Source organism: Sciurus vulgaris, assembly GCF_902686455.1.
Source record: "Sciurus vulgaris genome assembly, chromosome: 17".
NCBI classification, from domain to species: Eukaryota; Metazoa; Chordata; class Mammalia; order Rodentia; family Sciuridae; genus Sciurus; species Sciurus vulgaris.
Window position 1 is genome coordinate 54,254,117 of NC_136478.1, and position 11,402 is coordinate 54,265,518.

The following is an 11,402-nucleotide window of genomic DNA, read 5'->3' on the forward strand; positions in this document are numbered from 1 at the left end:
GTCTAGAAAGTCTTTAAAAATACAACTGAAGGGCAGGAAGGATGGCACCAAAGGGGCCTCTGAGGAGACTCCAGAGACTGAGGCAGCCACGCCCACGGCGTGTTTCCAGCAGGGGACCCTCTGCAGTCAGGGTGCTCCAGCCCCAGCCATGCCTGCATCCGAGGCCTGGCTGCTCACAGGGGGCGGCTGGCAGTGGAGCCAGGTCCATGTCCAGGTGTGATGTGAATGGGGCAGCCCCAGGGGCAGAGCAGCTGCCGTGCGAGTCACACTGGCCAGGCCAGCACAGTGGGCCCAAGTACTGGGGTAGGGACAGGGGCTGAGGGTGCCTGGCCTCTCGCCTGCCCCAGGCCCGCCCCCAGGGAGACTGTTTAGTGTGCCCCCCTGGGCAGAGGACAGCCCCAGACTCGATGGGCAGAGACCCCAGGGAGGCCAGCAAGCCCAAGAGCTCAGCCTCAGTGTGGCTGAGGGGGCAGAGGGGAGGGGCTCTTCTGCCCCCAGTGGGACCTGTGACAGTCGCACGCAGCACTGTTGTCCCCCCCACACCTTCCACTCTGAATCTGATGCCACATACAGAACTTTATTGAACACCTGAGTGACACGTCCCATGTCCCTCCACAGTCCCAACTGTGTGGGACCACCTTGCCTCCAGGACCTCCACATGCCTTTGGGCATATGACATTCAGCGCTGGGATCCCAGCACTAGCCGCCAGACCCCCCACGAGGGCAGCAGCCCAGGGCCCTGGGCCAAGGCACGGCTTCTCCAGAGGGCATGAAGGCCAGGAGGACTGTGCAGCTGGACGGGGGACCCAAGGGCCTCAAGATTTCTGGATCACCACCTGGAACTTACCTGGAAGGCAAAGGCCACCTTTAGCTGGAGGCTGGGATCTGGGAGAGGCAGAGAGCAGCCAAACAGCCCAGATGTCCCCCTGCCCTATGTGGACATCCTGGGTGGCTGGGCGGGCCCTCAGTTCACCAGCAGGCAGGTCACAGGGCACGGTGCTCCTGTCCTCCTGGCCCACATCCCAGGCTGTGTGGGTGACAGGGCAGGGAGGCCAGGCATGAAGGAAGCCAAGGAGGGCCTGGCATAGGCCTCTGTGGCACGTATGGCTTAGGCTCTGCTCACGTGGGCCCCAGGTCCCCCAACAAGTGACCTGGGGGACTGGGAGACGGGGAATAACTGGGTAGCCAGGCAGCAGCTTCGGGGCAGGCTGCCCTTGGCAGGGACAGGGCTTCACCTCACCTGCTGAGAAGCCTGCATCCCAGTAGCACCCAAGGCGGGCTGCAAGTCCTCGCCCATCTCTGCAGCCCCCCACGAGTAAAACCAACCTGGAACATGTCTATCATGTCCCCTGGGTTCCATGTTTGGGAAGAAATGTTCAAAATTACCACGTGGTTCTCTCCTGGGGCTGGGACACCCCGGGGAGGCACAGAGCCTAGAGCTGCCCCAGCACGAGGGCAAGGATGGGCCTGCGCCAGCTGTGTGGCCCAAGCAAGTGACTTGGTCTCTGAGCCCCAAATCCCACATCCATCAGATGGGGCTTGGGCTGGACTGGCCTCCCCAGCACCCACCAAGTGAGGGATGAGGAGAATCCACCCCCAAGACTCACAGGCGGGCAGGGCTGCCACGGAGGCGGTGACCAGGCTCTGGAAGCCCAGGGTATGGAGGGCGCCGCACAGAAGGCCGCAGGTGAAGGCCAGGAACTGGGGCAGGGGACACAAGACCATTGTGGGAGGAAAGGAGGCCCACCCAGGTCGAGGGCCCCAGGATACCCCTAAGCCTGGGAAGTGGCCTAACCAGTGGCCAGGGTGGGTAGACAGGGTAAATGAAGGTGAAGTCCCAGCCCCCCTATACCTTGGGGGCTTCTTCCAGATACTGCAGGCCTGAGGCCATCGGGACAAGGAGGGGGAAGCTGTTGTCCTGCAAGACGTAGGTCCCCTGGGAGCCAAAGAGAAGCCCATGGGGGCCGAGCTGTATACTGGCAGCGGGCAGAGGGAAGCCAGGACCCCACCCTCAACACCTCCTCGGTCAGGACCCCATCCTGCAGAGCTGTGGAGGGCCTGGGCCTTCCGCCCATCAGGGAGTGTTTGTCCTACCTCTTGGGCTACATGGCCTCCTGGGAAAGGAGCTCCTGCCCCCCAAGGTGGTGGGAGAAGCTGGAGACCCTGCCCACGATGCAGCTGCCAGGGCTGGCACACGTGGGCATTCAGCATGAACCTGGCAGCCCTAAGCGAGCGGCACCCGGCCAGGCCTGATGCTGCCAACCCCAGGGCTTCCCCCTGGGAGGGGGTGGGCGTTCTGGGAATGGCCCCGACGCGCCACTGCAGCCCGGCTTCTTACAGGATCAGACAGACCCAGAGAAGTGGTGGCTCCCATGGGCGACGGGCTCCTGCCCCCCGGCTTCGGGCAGCCCCGACAGGCCCCTCGCGGCTCCCCACAGGGCTTTTCCTCCCTGGCTCAGCCTCAGCCTCCAGCCAGGACGGCCACGCTGGAGCTGGGCCAGGGCACAGGGCACACACCCACCTGGTGATTGGTGCGAAGGCCATCCATCTGCTTTTGGAACACGGCCACCCACAGGTCTTTGCAAAGGAACTTGAGGACATCCAGCTCCTCCCTGAAGGCCGGGATGTCCCGGGGCAGCCTGGAGGGCAGGGCAGGCCCAAGACCAGGCTGATGCTAGCGGCCCTCGTGAGGAAGTGGGATGGAACCACCAGGTTCCTGCATGGAGCATGTGACCTTCCCCACCCCAGGTGTGCCCAGAAGACCCAGCCTGGGGTCCTGGGCACTCTCCCAGGCAGGGTCGGGAAGGCAGGGGGCGGCCCTCACCTCTCACCCAGAGCCTGGCCCACGCGGAAACCCACACTCTCCAGGACCGACGGGCTCATCTCGGGTCCCTAGAAGGCCGGGGAGGAAAGGATCAGGGGGTCCTTGGTCACTTCCCATCAGAAGCCAGCCAGGGCTGGCAGCTGCGAGGGAACCCCAAGAGCTCAGCCTATCAGCCCAGGAGGCAGCATGGAGGGAGCGACCTCCTGGGTGGCCAGCCTCGCCCTCTGCCCGCTTCCCCACGACCCCCCACTTCAGAGCCCACAGGCCTCCGGCTCAGCAGCTCCTTGCAGATGGCACCCATCACGTGCCTGGAGCTCTTCCAGAGGGTCCTTACGCCACCCGAGGACCCCCCAGGCGACTTGCCCGAGGGCCATGTGGCAAAAACTCTGGGCTGGGCCACCAGAAGGGGCTGTGAGAGTCGCCTACGACCATCAGTCCTGAAAGCCAGCCAGAATCCCTGGGAGGACATGGGGGGTGCCAGGAGGCAGTGGGGGGCCAGGAGGTATCCTGGGGGACAGGTGAGGGCTGAGACGACAGCCAAGGCACAGTGCAGGGCAGGAGTGCTGCACACAAGGACCTCGTAGTTCAGGCTCTCTTTGGGGGCGGGGGGGGGGGGTACCGGGTATTGAACTCAGGGGCATCGGCCACCGAGCTGCATCCCCAGCCCTATTTTATTTAGAGGCAGGGTCTCACTGAGTTGCTCAGCGCCTCACTGTGCTGAAGCTGCCTCTGAACTCTCGATCCTCCTGCCTCAGCCTCCCAAGCCTCTGAGATTACAGGCCTGTGCCGCGGCGCCTGGCTTGAGGCTTCTTTCTCTTTCTTGTTTCCTGAGACAGGATCGTGCTATGCTGCCAGGCGGGCCTTAAACCCTGGGTTCAGGCAGTCCCCCATCTCGGCCTCTCAGGCAGCTGGGGTTACAAGCGTGCATGGCCATGCCCAGCCCCTCATTTGAGTTTAATAAGCCCATAAGGCCGGTTGTACTTCATACCTGGAAACGGGCTCCAAAGGGTTAAGAACCTGTCCCAGGCCCACTCAGCCACAGGCTCCCAGACCACACAGATGGGCTCAAGCCCAGGTGGGCAGGAGGACGACGCCCACAGCTGTGCCGGCTAGGGGAGGTGGTAAGGGTGCCGCCCACCCGGAGCACTGGGAATGGGGCTGGCAGACTCAGCATGGTGACACATGGTCCCTCTCACTGCCGGGTGGCTTCAGCACCTGGGGTTAGATCCGCCTCTACGCTTACAGGCATGGGAGCTTAGGAGATGGCCTACGGCCTGTGCCTCAGTTTCCTCGTGTAAGAGGAGGACGATGCTAATAGCATCTCCCTCCTGGGATCCCCGGGAGTAAAGGGATCAGTCCATGTGAGTCAGGTGCTTCAAGCAGACTCCGTCAACCTTACCAGCACCCCGTCCCAGCCTGTCAAACAAGGTGACAGGGCTCTGGCTGGAGAAGAACCCCAAGAAGGAAGGGGCTCTGTCCTGGGGCTGCCATTCCCCTGTGGCCTCCCATCCAGAATTCTGAAGCAGGGTTGGCTTCCGTCCCCACTCTTGAGGACTTCCCAGGGTGACGGGGAGCAGAGCTCTCCCTGGATATCCCGCTGTTCCTTGGGGTCCTCCAGAAGCTGGTCCGCTGTGCCTGGCCGTGTGCAGGGCAGGGCAGGGCCAGCTCCACCAGAAGGGCAGAGTCAGAATTCCAAGTAAAGGATGGGTGTCAAGGCAGGGCCAGCCCAGATCACAGCCCGGCCAAGGGGGTGCCCTTCCCCACAGGCACCTGCAGTCGGCCCCAGGGTCAAGGCCGCAGGTGCTGCCTAGATGCCACACTCGGACAACAGACTCAGCCCCTGCCCTGCTGGGACTGGCCTTCTGGCAGGGAGCACACGAGAAGTGGGGATGCAGTGAATACCCACTAGGAAGGCCGAGCTGGGCCCTCCCTAGGACACCTGGTCTCCACAGCAGGGCTGAGTGGCAACCAGGACAGCAACCCCAGAGGCTGAGAAGGCCCTGACGGGGCCAGGGAGCCTCCGTGGTCCCCAGCGAGGCCAGAATCCCGGAGGGGAGCCAGGGGGTTGCTGGCAAGTTCAGGTTTTCTTTCCATGAACTTCGGTCCAGCAGGGTTGGAGACCCCGGCTCCAGCACCTACTGGACGTGTGAACTTAGGCCTCGGCTTCCCCACACGTACAAAGGGGCTCACGGAGGCACCTACTCACACGTGGCATCACAGCTATTGTCACTGCAGGTCTCACTGTGCCTGACCCAAGATAGGGGCCACTTAAATATTGGCTGACCTGAAAGATTGGCAGATAGCGGTATGCGGAAGAAGGGCGAGAGGGAGGGGCAGGGGATGCGCAGGGGCAAGGAAGGAAGGGCAGAGGGGGAGGGGACACGCAGCCAACTGCCAGTCACAGCCTATCTTCCGTCTGTCCTTTCTCAGATGGCGCAAGGTGGGGACTCTCATCACAGATGGGCCAGAGCCCTAATCAGTCAGCGCATTCCTTCTGGGGCTCTCCACGCTCCCCTTCAACGCTCCCCTTCAACGGCTGAAGGAAAGGAGATGACGCCAGGCAGAGGGGACACCAGCAGGGGTCTTGGAGTATTGCAAGGCGTCCTCACACAGCCAGGAGGTGGTGTGGGCAGGGCCCTGCCAAAGGCGCCTCTGACTGTCCCTGTGCAGCCTCCGAAAGGCCCTTCCTCTCTCGTCCCAGTCCTGCCTCTGCTCTTCGCCTGGCTGTACCTGAAGACGCCCAATAGCTTCCTGAGCCTGATGTCCAGGCCACATCCCCACCAGTCCATGGGAGGGGAGACCCCAGACTCAGAACCATGCCCAGGAGTCCCAGGCGAGTCAAGTGCTCTGAAAACCGCGGTGAGTAAAGCTGACGACAGCGGTGCTTCCCACACTCGCCTGACCACAAAACCCATTAAAACCCGCGCAGAGAGTGGCAGGGAACTGCTGGAGACGCAGGTGAGAGTTACCGCAGAGGCCTGGGAAGAGAACCTGGCTCCATGCCCCAACTCCGCCCTGGGAAGCAAGAAGCTCCGTCCCCACAGCCTCAGGTGCTTCACCTACTGAGTGGGGAGGGTCAGGTCCACCTGGGGTGGCGAGGAGGATCTGCAACCAGGAGTGATGCCCAGGTGGCATGTGCAACACTTCTACAGCAAGAGCTGTGTGGGTTACAATGCTCAAGCGGTCCTGATCTGTCCCCTGTACCCCCCAGCACTGGGTCTGGGGTTACTTCTGTGATAAATCCACTCTGAGAACCCTCTACATGCTAAGGCACACAGTGGTGATCCACACCGACTCGTCTCATCCCATGTTGGGTACACAGCCTGGCAGAGGATCAAAGGACCATGTGGAAGCACAACTCAGTTACGGCCGTCTTGAGTGTGATGAGGCCAACCAGGGAGAGGGGGAGGGCCCGAGAGACCGGGTAAAGGAGACCCAAACTTGCCTGACGAAGGAGAAGCGGCATCTGAATGAAGATCTGAAAGATCCATAGGTGTTAACCAGCAAGGATGTGACAGGAGTTAGCAAGAAGGGGAGCAGGCGCCTTTCACAGGGGCAGAGAGGAGGGAGCCTGGACTATGGCAAGGGAGGGGACCGAGGGGAAACATTCAGCCAAGAGAACAGGCAGGGCCTAGTTGAGGGCTGGAGGCAGGGAGAAGTGGCAGATGTCAGGGCCCCTGGGTTTCTGGTTTGAAAGCCAGGAAGTCTGGGTGCTGAGATGCTATTAACCCCCTGCCCAACTCACCAGCTACCGTGCACTGCCAGGCTCTAGCCTTCTCATGGCAGTTCTGGAACGTGCCATCTGTCACCATCTGTCTCTTTCCACTATAACATAAACTCCAGGACAAGAATTTTTGTGTGATTCACGGAGGAATGCCCAGAGCCTACAGAGAGGCAGGGTACCCTGGAGGTCTGAGTAAAAAGTCTGCCACACAAATGAAAAAAACTCACAAGCAACACCCTCCCTGGGACTCCTGATCAGCAAAAGGAAACCTGGGCCAATAAAAACGTCTTGCACAGCCACACATGGTGGCCCATACCTGTAGTCCCCGCTACACAGAAGGCTGAGGCAGGTGGATAGCAGGTTCAGGGCCAATAGGGCAATTTTAGGGAGAACCTATATCGCACGCAGGTTCCATCCTCAATACACACAAAATAAATAAATTCTTGCATGTAAGTGATGACCATGATCACAAAACAATAGTGAAAAAAAAGTGACCACCACCCCAATTATTAAACTCCATTTTTTCCTCACTGATTTCTTCTTCTTCTTCTTTTTTTTTTTTTTCTTTTGGTGGTGCTGCAGATGAAATCCTGGGCTTAGTGCAAGGCAGGCAAGCCACATCCTTAACCCACCCCCAACAGATTTGATAGCAAAAGCTCTCATGTTTCAGACTGACCACGTGCTTCACATGGTAGTGAGTGTTTTAAAGTTTTTGCCAAGCTCAGTGGTGCATGCCTGTAATCCCAGTAGCTCAGGAGGCTGAGGCAGGAGAATCAAAAGTTCAAAGACAACTCAGCAACTTAGCGAGACCCTGTCTCAAAAATTTAAAAAAGGGGCTGGGGATGTGGCTCAGTGGTTAAGCACCCCAGGGTTCAATCCCCAGTACCAAAAAATAAATAAAGTTTTAATTCAATTAGTCTTCATAAGGACTAACTTCCAAAATGTCAAACATGCTCCTCTTTCGGGGCTTGGCCCCTCCTTTCTTTCTTGCCTTACCAACCCAACCCACCCCACCCCACCCCCGCCAGTCCCCCGGATTTACTGCCTCCTCCCTGCCCTTCTTCATTCTTCAGGCTTGCCCCCATCATCCTGGAGTTTTTTTATAGTACTTCTCAATAGCTGATGGCATGTTTTATTATTTGATTCCTCTACTACAACCTAAGTTTCACGAAGACTGGCATTTTGATTTAGTACTTATCGAGTGAATAAATGTCCCTCCTACTCTGTGACATAGGTATTGGTGGGAGGCTCATTTTGCAAAGAAAGAAACTGAGGCACAAAAAGATTAAGTCATTGGATCGCACGCCGGGTGAGTGGTGGAGGCGAGTCCTCGGTACACGCCCAATAACAATTATTATAATTACTAAGCGCTTACTCTGCCAGGCCTTGAACTAAGTGCTTTACCCTGAGTCATCTCGCTTACTTGTAACGATAACCCGCGAGAGAGGTACTGTCGCGACCCTCCAAAACGCAAGCCGATCCCAAAGCTGGGGCGGGGCCTGGGTTCGGACCCGGCGGCCGACAACACACCCTCCGGGCACCCCGAGGCCTCCACACCGTCTTTGCGTCACGGTCCGCGTCTCCTCCCCCAGGCCCCGGCGCTCACCCCCGAGCCTGGGTCGGGGTCAGGAGTCCACAGCTCCGCCACCATCTCGGTGTGCAGAAATTCGAACAACACCGCATCCGCCATGCGTGAGCCTCGCGCGGGCAGCGACCACCGAGCGCCTCCAGCTCTCATTGGCGGCACTGGGCCTGCCTCGCCTCCCTGGTCCGGGTAGAGCCCGCCCACTCCACTCCCATTGGTGTTTTAGGCTGGCCCCGCCTTCCCGCGGTGGGCTCACGCGATGAGCGCGTGAGCGGGGGAGACAAGGGGCTGCCTTCTCGCCTCTCGTCGGCCGCACGTGATAACATCTTCCGCCTTTACTTCCACCCCTGTCCTAGTTCCAGATGCTCAAGCATTCCATTGGCCGAATACCGGACTGCACGTGACATTCTCGCTTTTTAAAAACCCCTATTTGTCCGCTTTAGACTTTCCTCGAAGCACAACACGGAAGAGCCTGCCCAGCCGCTTCCCTATTGGCTATACCTTCGTTCACGTGTCTCTGCTGTGCACACGCCTTTAAAGATGATGCTGAGAACTGGCTTCCTGGTTGGTTGAGAGCGACCCCTCGTGACTTGGCGGTCAAATACCCGCCCAGTTCACCCTCCTATTGGTTGGGACTGTAGCCATTTCAGACGCCACACTTCCGCCCGATAGCAGATCCAGCGGGCTCGGAGTTTCTGTGACCTGGTATGGCCTTGGGCGATTGTGTTGACCCCCAACCCTTGCCCCGGGTTAGTGTGCCCACCCCAGTGCCCTGGACCGGGGCCCTTTCTTTGACTGTCACTGGTTCCTGAGCGACTCATGAGCCCGCGTTCCTGGAGGACGGTGTGCCCTCCGTTTGGAGCCAAATTCCGGAAGAACTGTTTGGAACCCTGGGAACCAGCCCCAGAGCCTTGATCGAGCGGTGCCTCACTTTCCCATCTGTACACTGAAGAGGCCGCGGTCCGGTAGCCCCCATCACCTCCCAGTTTACGGAAGAGGAAACTGAGGCCGCGACAAAGGAGGCAGTTGGCCCCAAGTCGCTAAGAGAATCAGCAGAGGGACTTGGATTCCAGGTTATGCCCTTTTCATGCCCCGGGCGCCCGCCTCTCACTCGGTGTTTTCGCTTCTCTTTCCTAGCTCCGCGCCATGGCGTCCCAGGGTCGTCGGCGGAGGCCGCCGCGGAGGCCGGGGACCGTGGTGCCTGGGGAGGCGGCTGAGACGGACTCGGAGCTCTCTGCGTCCTCGTCGGAGGAGGAGTTGTACTTGGGCCCTTCCGGCCCGACTCGCGGCCGACCCACGGGGCTGAGGGTAGCCGGGGAGGCCGCAGAGACCGACTCGGACCCGGAGCCAGAGCCGACTGCCGCGCCGAAGGACCTGCCTCCGCTTGTGGTGCAGCGGGAGTCGGCGAGGGAGGCCTGGGCGGCCGAGGAAGCCCCGGCACCGGCCCCCGCGCGCTCGCTGTTGCAGCTCCGGCTGGCCGAGAGCCAGGCGCGGCTGGACCACGACGTGGCCGCCACTGTGAGCGGCGTGTACCGCCGTGCGGGTCGGGACGTGGCCGCTTTGGCCGGGAGACTGGCGGCCGCCCAGATGGCGGGGTTGGCAGCAGCCCACAGCGTGCGCCTGGCGCGCGGGGACCTCTGCGCTCTGGCCGAGCGTTTGGACATCGTGGCTAGCTGCTGCCTGCTGCCGGATATCCGCGGTGTGCCGGGAACCGAGCCTGAGCAAGACCCAGGACCTCGGGCCTGAGACTCTACTTCCCCACCCGACTGCCTCCTGGGGGTAGGCCTGGCAGCATCTGTGACCTGGCTGTGTCCCTGTACCCTTTATCTCCCTTTCCCCCTCTTGGTTGTCCGCCCTAGGGCTAACCCTGCCCCCTGGATAATGCTGTGGTTTTTCCCCATGGCCCTGACCCTAACCTCTGGTAAAGAACTTCTCCGTGGTCTCTTTCCTCCTTGGGACTCCCGATGTCCCACCTTTTCTAGCGCTTTGTCTTTCTGATTTTGATTTCTGGATCCTTCACTCCCTTGGCTATAACTCGGGCCCTAGCACAGCTTTCAAGAATTTTCACTCCCAGGCTGGATCTCCCCGACCTTCCCACTACGGGCTCAGCTCTGCTTCCTTTCTGGTTCTAGAGTTTATTCTGTGTCTTTGGCTCCTCCTCCTCCTTGGGCTTGGCTCCACCCCTTCAGCCTGATCTCAACTCCTGAGTCCACTGTATCTTTAGGACAGGTTTTGCTTCCTGTTGCTTTTCCTGTCCTCTTTATACTACCTACTGGTCCTAAGCTCCTACCTGGTCCTAAGCTCCAGGGACTTCCTAGTTTCCTTCCTCAGGCCCCAAATGATGCCCCCTCCTGCACCAGTTCCCCTGGACCAGTGTGGCATCTCTTCCAGACCCAGGAACTCTAGGCCAAGGTGGTACCCTCTCCTGACTCTCCAGACCCGAAGTGACATCCTTCAGGCACTTGGGCCCAGTTTAGCCCACCATGGCGCTTTTGGTGCAGTAACCACCACTTTGCAGATAACTTGACAGGCGAACTTGCTGTTGATTCCTGGGTGCTAGAAGGATGTGGATTTCTGACGCAGCTCCTGGGCTGGGATAGCAGCCTCTTTGTGCACCTTCTGCTTCCTCTTTTATGCCTGCTTCTGGTCCTCGTTCATTCACATGTACACCCTCCCCCAGCCTTACTCCATCCCAGCCCCACTCTAAGACCTGAGCCTCAGGATAATAAGGTGGGGAAGAGCTCTCTCTCTGGTGGACTCATTAAAATCCAAACCATTTCCCAACGTGCTCTGTTCCTCTTCTCCCCTCTCCTGAGTCGGGGATGGGTAAGTTGGTGATTTCTCTGAGAAGGAGTCCCCTCCTCTCTAGCCTGTTGAAAGTGAAACTGTAATTGGGTTTTCCCCTGGTTCAGCATACACTTTGGGGGTTCCTCGCTGTGTGGTACAACAGCCAGGCCCTGCTTGCAAAGAGCTCCCAGTCCAGTGGGGGAGACCAACATTAATATTCTATAAATAACTTGAGGAACCATACTTTTTTGTTTTGCTTTGTTTTGTTTTGTTTCTGGCATGATTCAAGCTCTAAAGAAAGAACAGGGGTGTGGTGAAAGTTTGCTGGGCTCTGTGTAACCTGGTCTGGTGAGGGGTGGTCACTCGGCTTCTCTGAGGAAGTGACCTTGATGTCTGAGCTGAGCCCTGGACGTGTCCATAGGTGAAATGGGCTGGGAGGACTGCAGACAGCCTGTGCCAGACCTGAGTCAGAAGGGACGTGA

At 59.4% G+C, this 11,402-nt stretch overlaps 2 protein-coding genes across 5 annotated transcripts; one reads left to right on the top strand and one right to left on the bottom strand.

Moving 5' to 3' along the window:
* Positions 1 to 549: 549 nt before the first annotated feature.
* TRAPPC6A (trafficking protein particle complex subunit 6A) lies at positions 550 to 8,324 on the bottom strand. Of its 4 annotated transcripts, XM_079119006.1 has the most exons (7): positions 8,155 to 8,312; positions 2,825 to 2,892; positions 2,522 to 2,639; positions 1,853 to 1,936; positions 1,608 to 1,701; positions 1,241 to 1,349; positions 560 to 847 (listed from the first exon to the last, which is right to left on the bottom strand). In XM_079119006.1, exons 1-7 carry the CDS (start codon positions 8,284 to 8,286, stop codon positions 844 to 846), a joined length of 609 nt encoding a protein of 202 aa, XP_078975132.1. In that variant the 5' UTR covers positions 8,287 to 8,312; the 3' UTR covers positions 560 to 843. The 4 variants fall into 4 exon arrangements, with proteins under 4 accessions (XP_078975133.1, XP_078975135.1, XP_078975132.1 ...); XM_079119007.1 differs by lacking the exon at positions 2,825 to 2,892 and having other exon boundaries at positions 550 to 847; positions 8,155 to 8,324; XM_079119008.1 differs by lacking the exon at positions 1,241 to 1,349 and having other exon boundaries at positions 566 to 847; positions 8,155 to 8,311.
* A 376-nt stretch (positions 8,325 to 8,700) lies between these two features.
* On the top strand, positions 8,701 to 11,163 carry BLOC1S3 (biogenesis of lysosomal organelles complex 1 subunit 3). The gene is made up of 2 exons (XM_079119010.1): positions 8,701 to 8,838; positions 9,271 to 11,163. Exon 2 carries the CDS (start codon positions 9,280 to 9,282, stop codon positions 9,877 to 9,879), a length of 600 nt encoding a protein of 199 aa, XP_078975136.1. The 5' UTR covers positions 8,701 to 8,838; positions 9,271 to 9,279; the 3' UTR covers positions 9,880 to 11,163.
* The last annotated feature ends 239 nt before the right edge of the window (positions 11,164 to 11,402 follow it).

Excerpts from the sequence above, each read along its gene's own strand:
- BLOC1S3 (XM_079119010.1), top strand. The coding sequence starts at position 9,280 with ATGGCGTCCCAGGGTCGTCGGCGGAGGCCGCCGCGGAGGCCGGGGACC.
- TRAPPC6A (XM_079119006.1), bottom strand. The coding sequence starts at position 8,286 with ATGAGAGCTGGAGGCGCTCGGTGGTCGCTGCCCGCGCGAGGCTCACGC. Across the intron at positions 1,937-2,521 it reads GCCTTCGCACCAATCACCAG|GGGACCTACGTCTTGCAGGA; the intron begins GTGGGTGTGTGC and ends TTTGGCTCCCAG. Across the intron at positions 1,350-1,607 it reads CGTGGCAGCCCTGCCCGCCT|GGGACATGATAGACATGTTC; the intron begins GTGAGTCTTGGG and ends CATGGAACCCAG.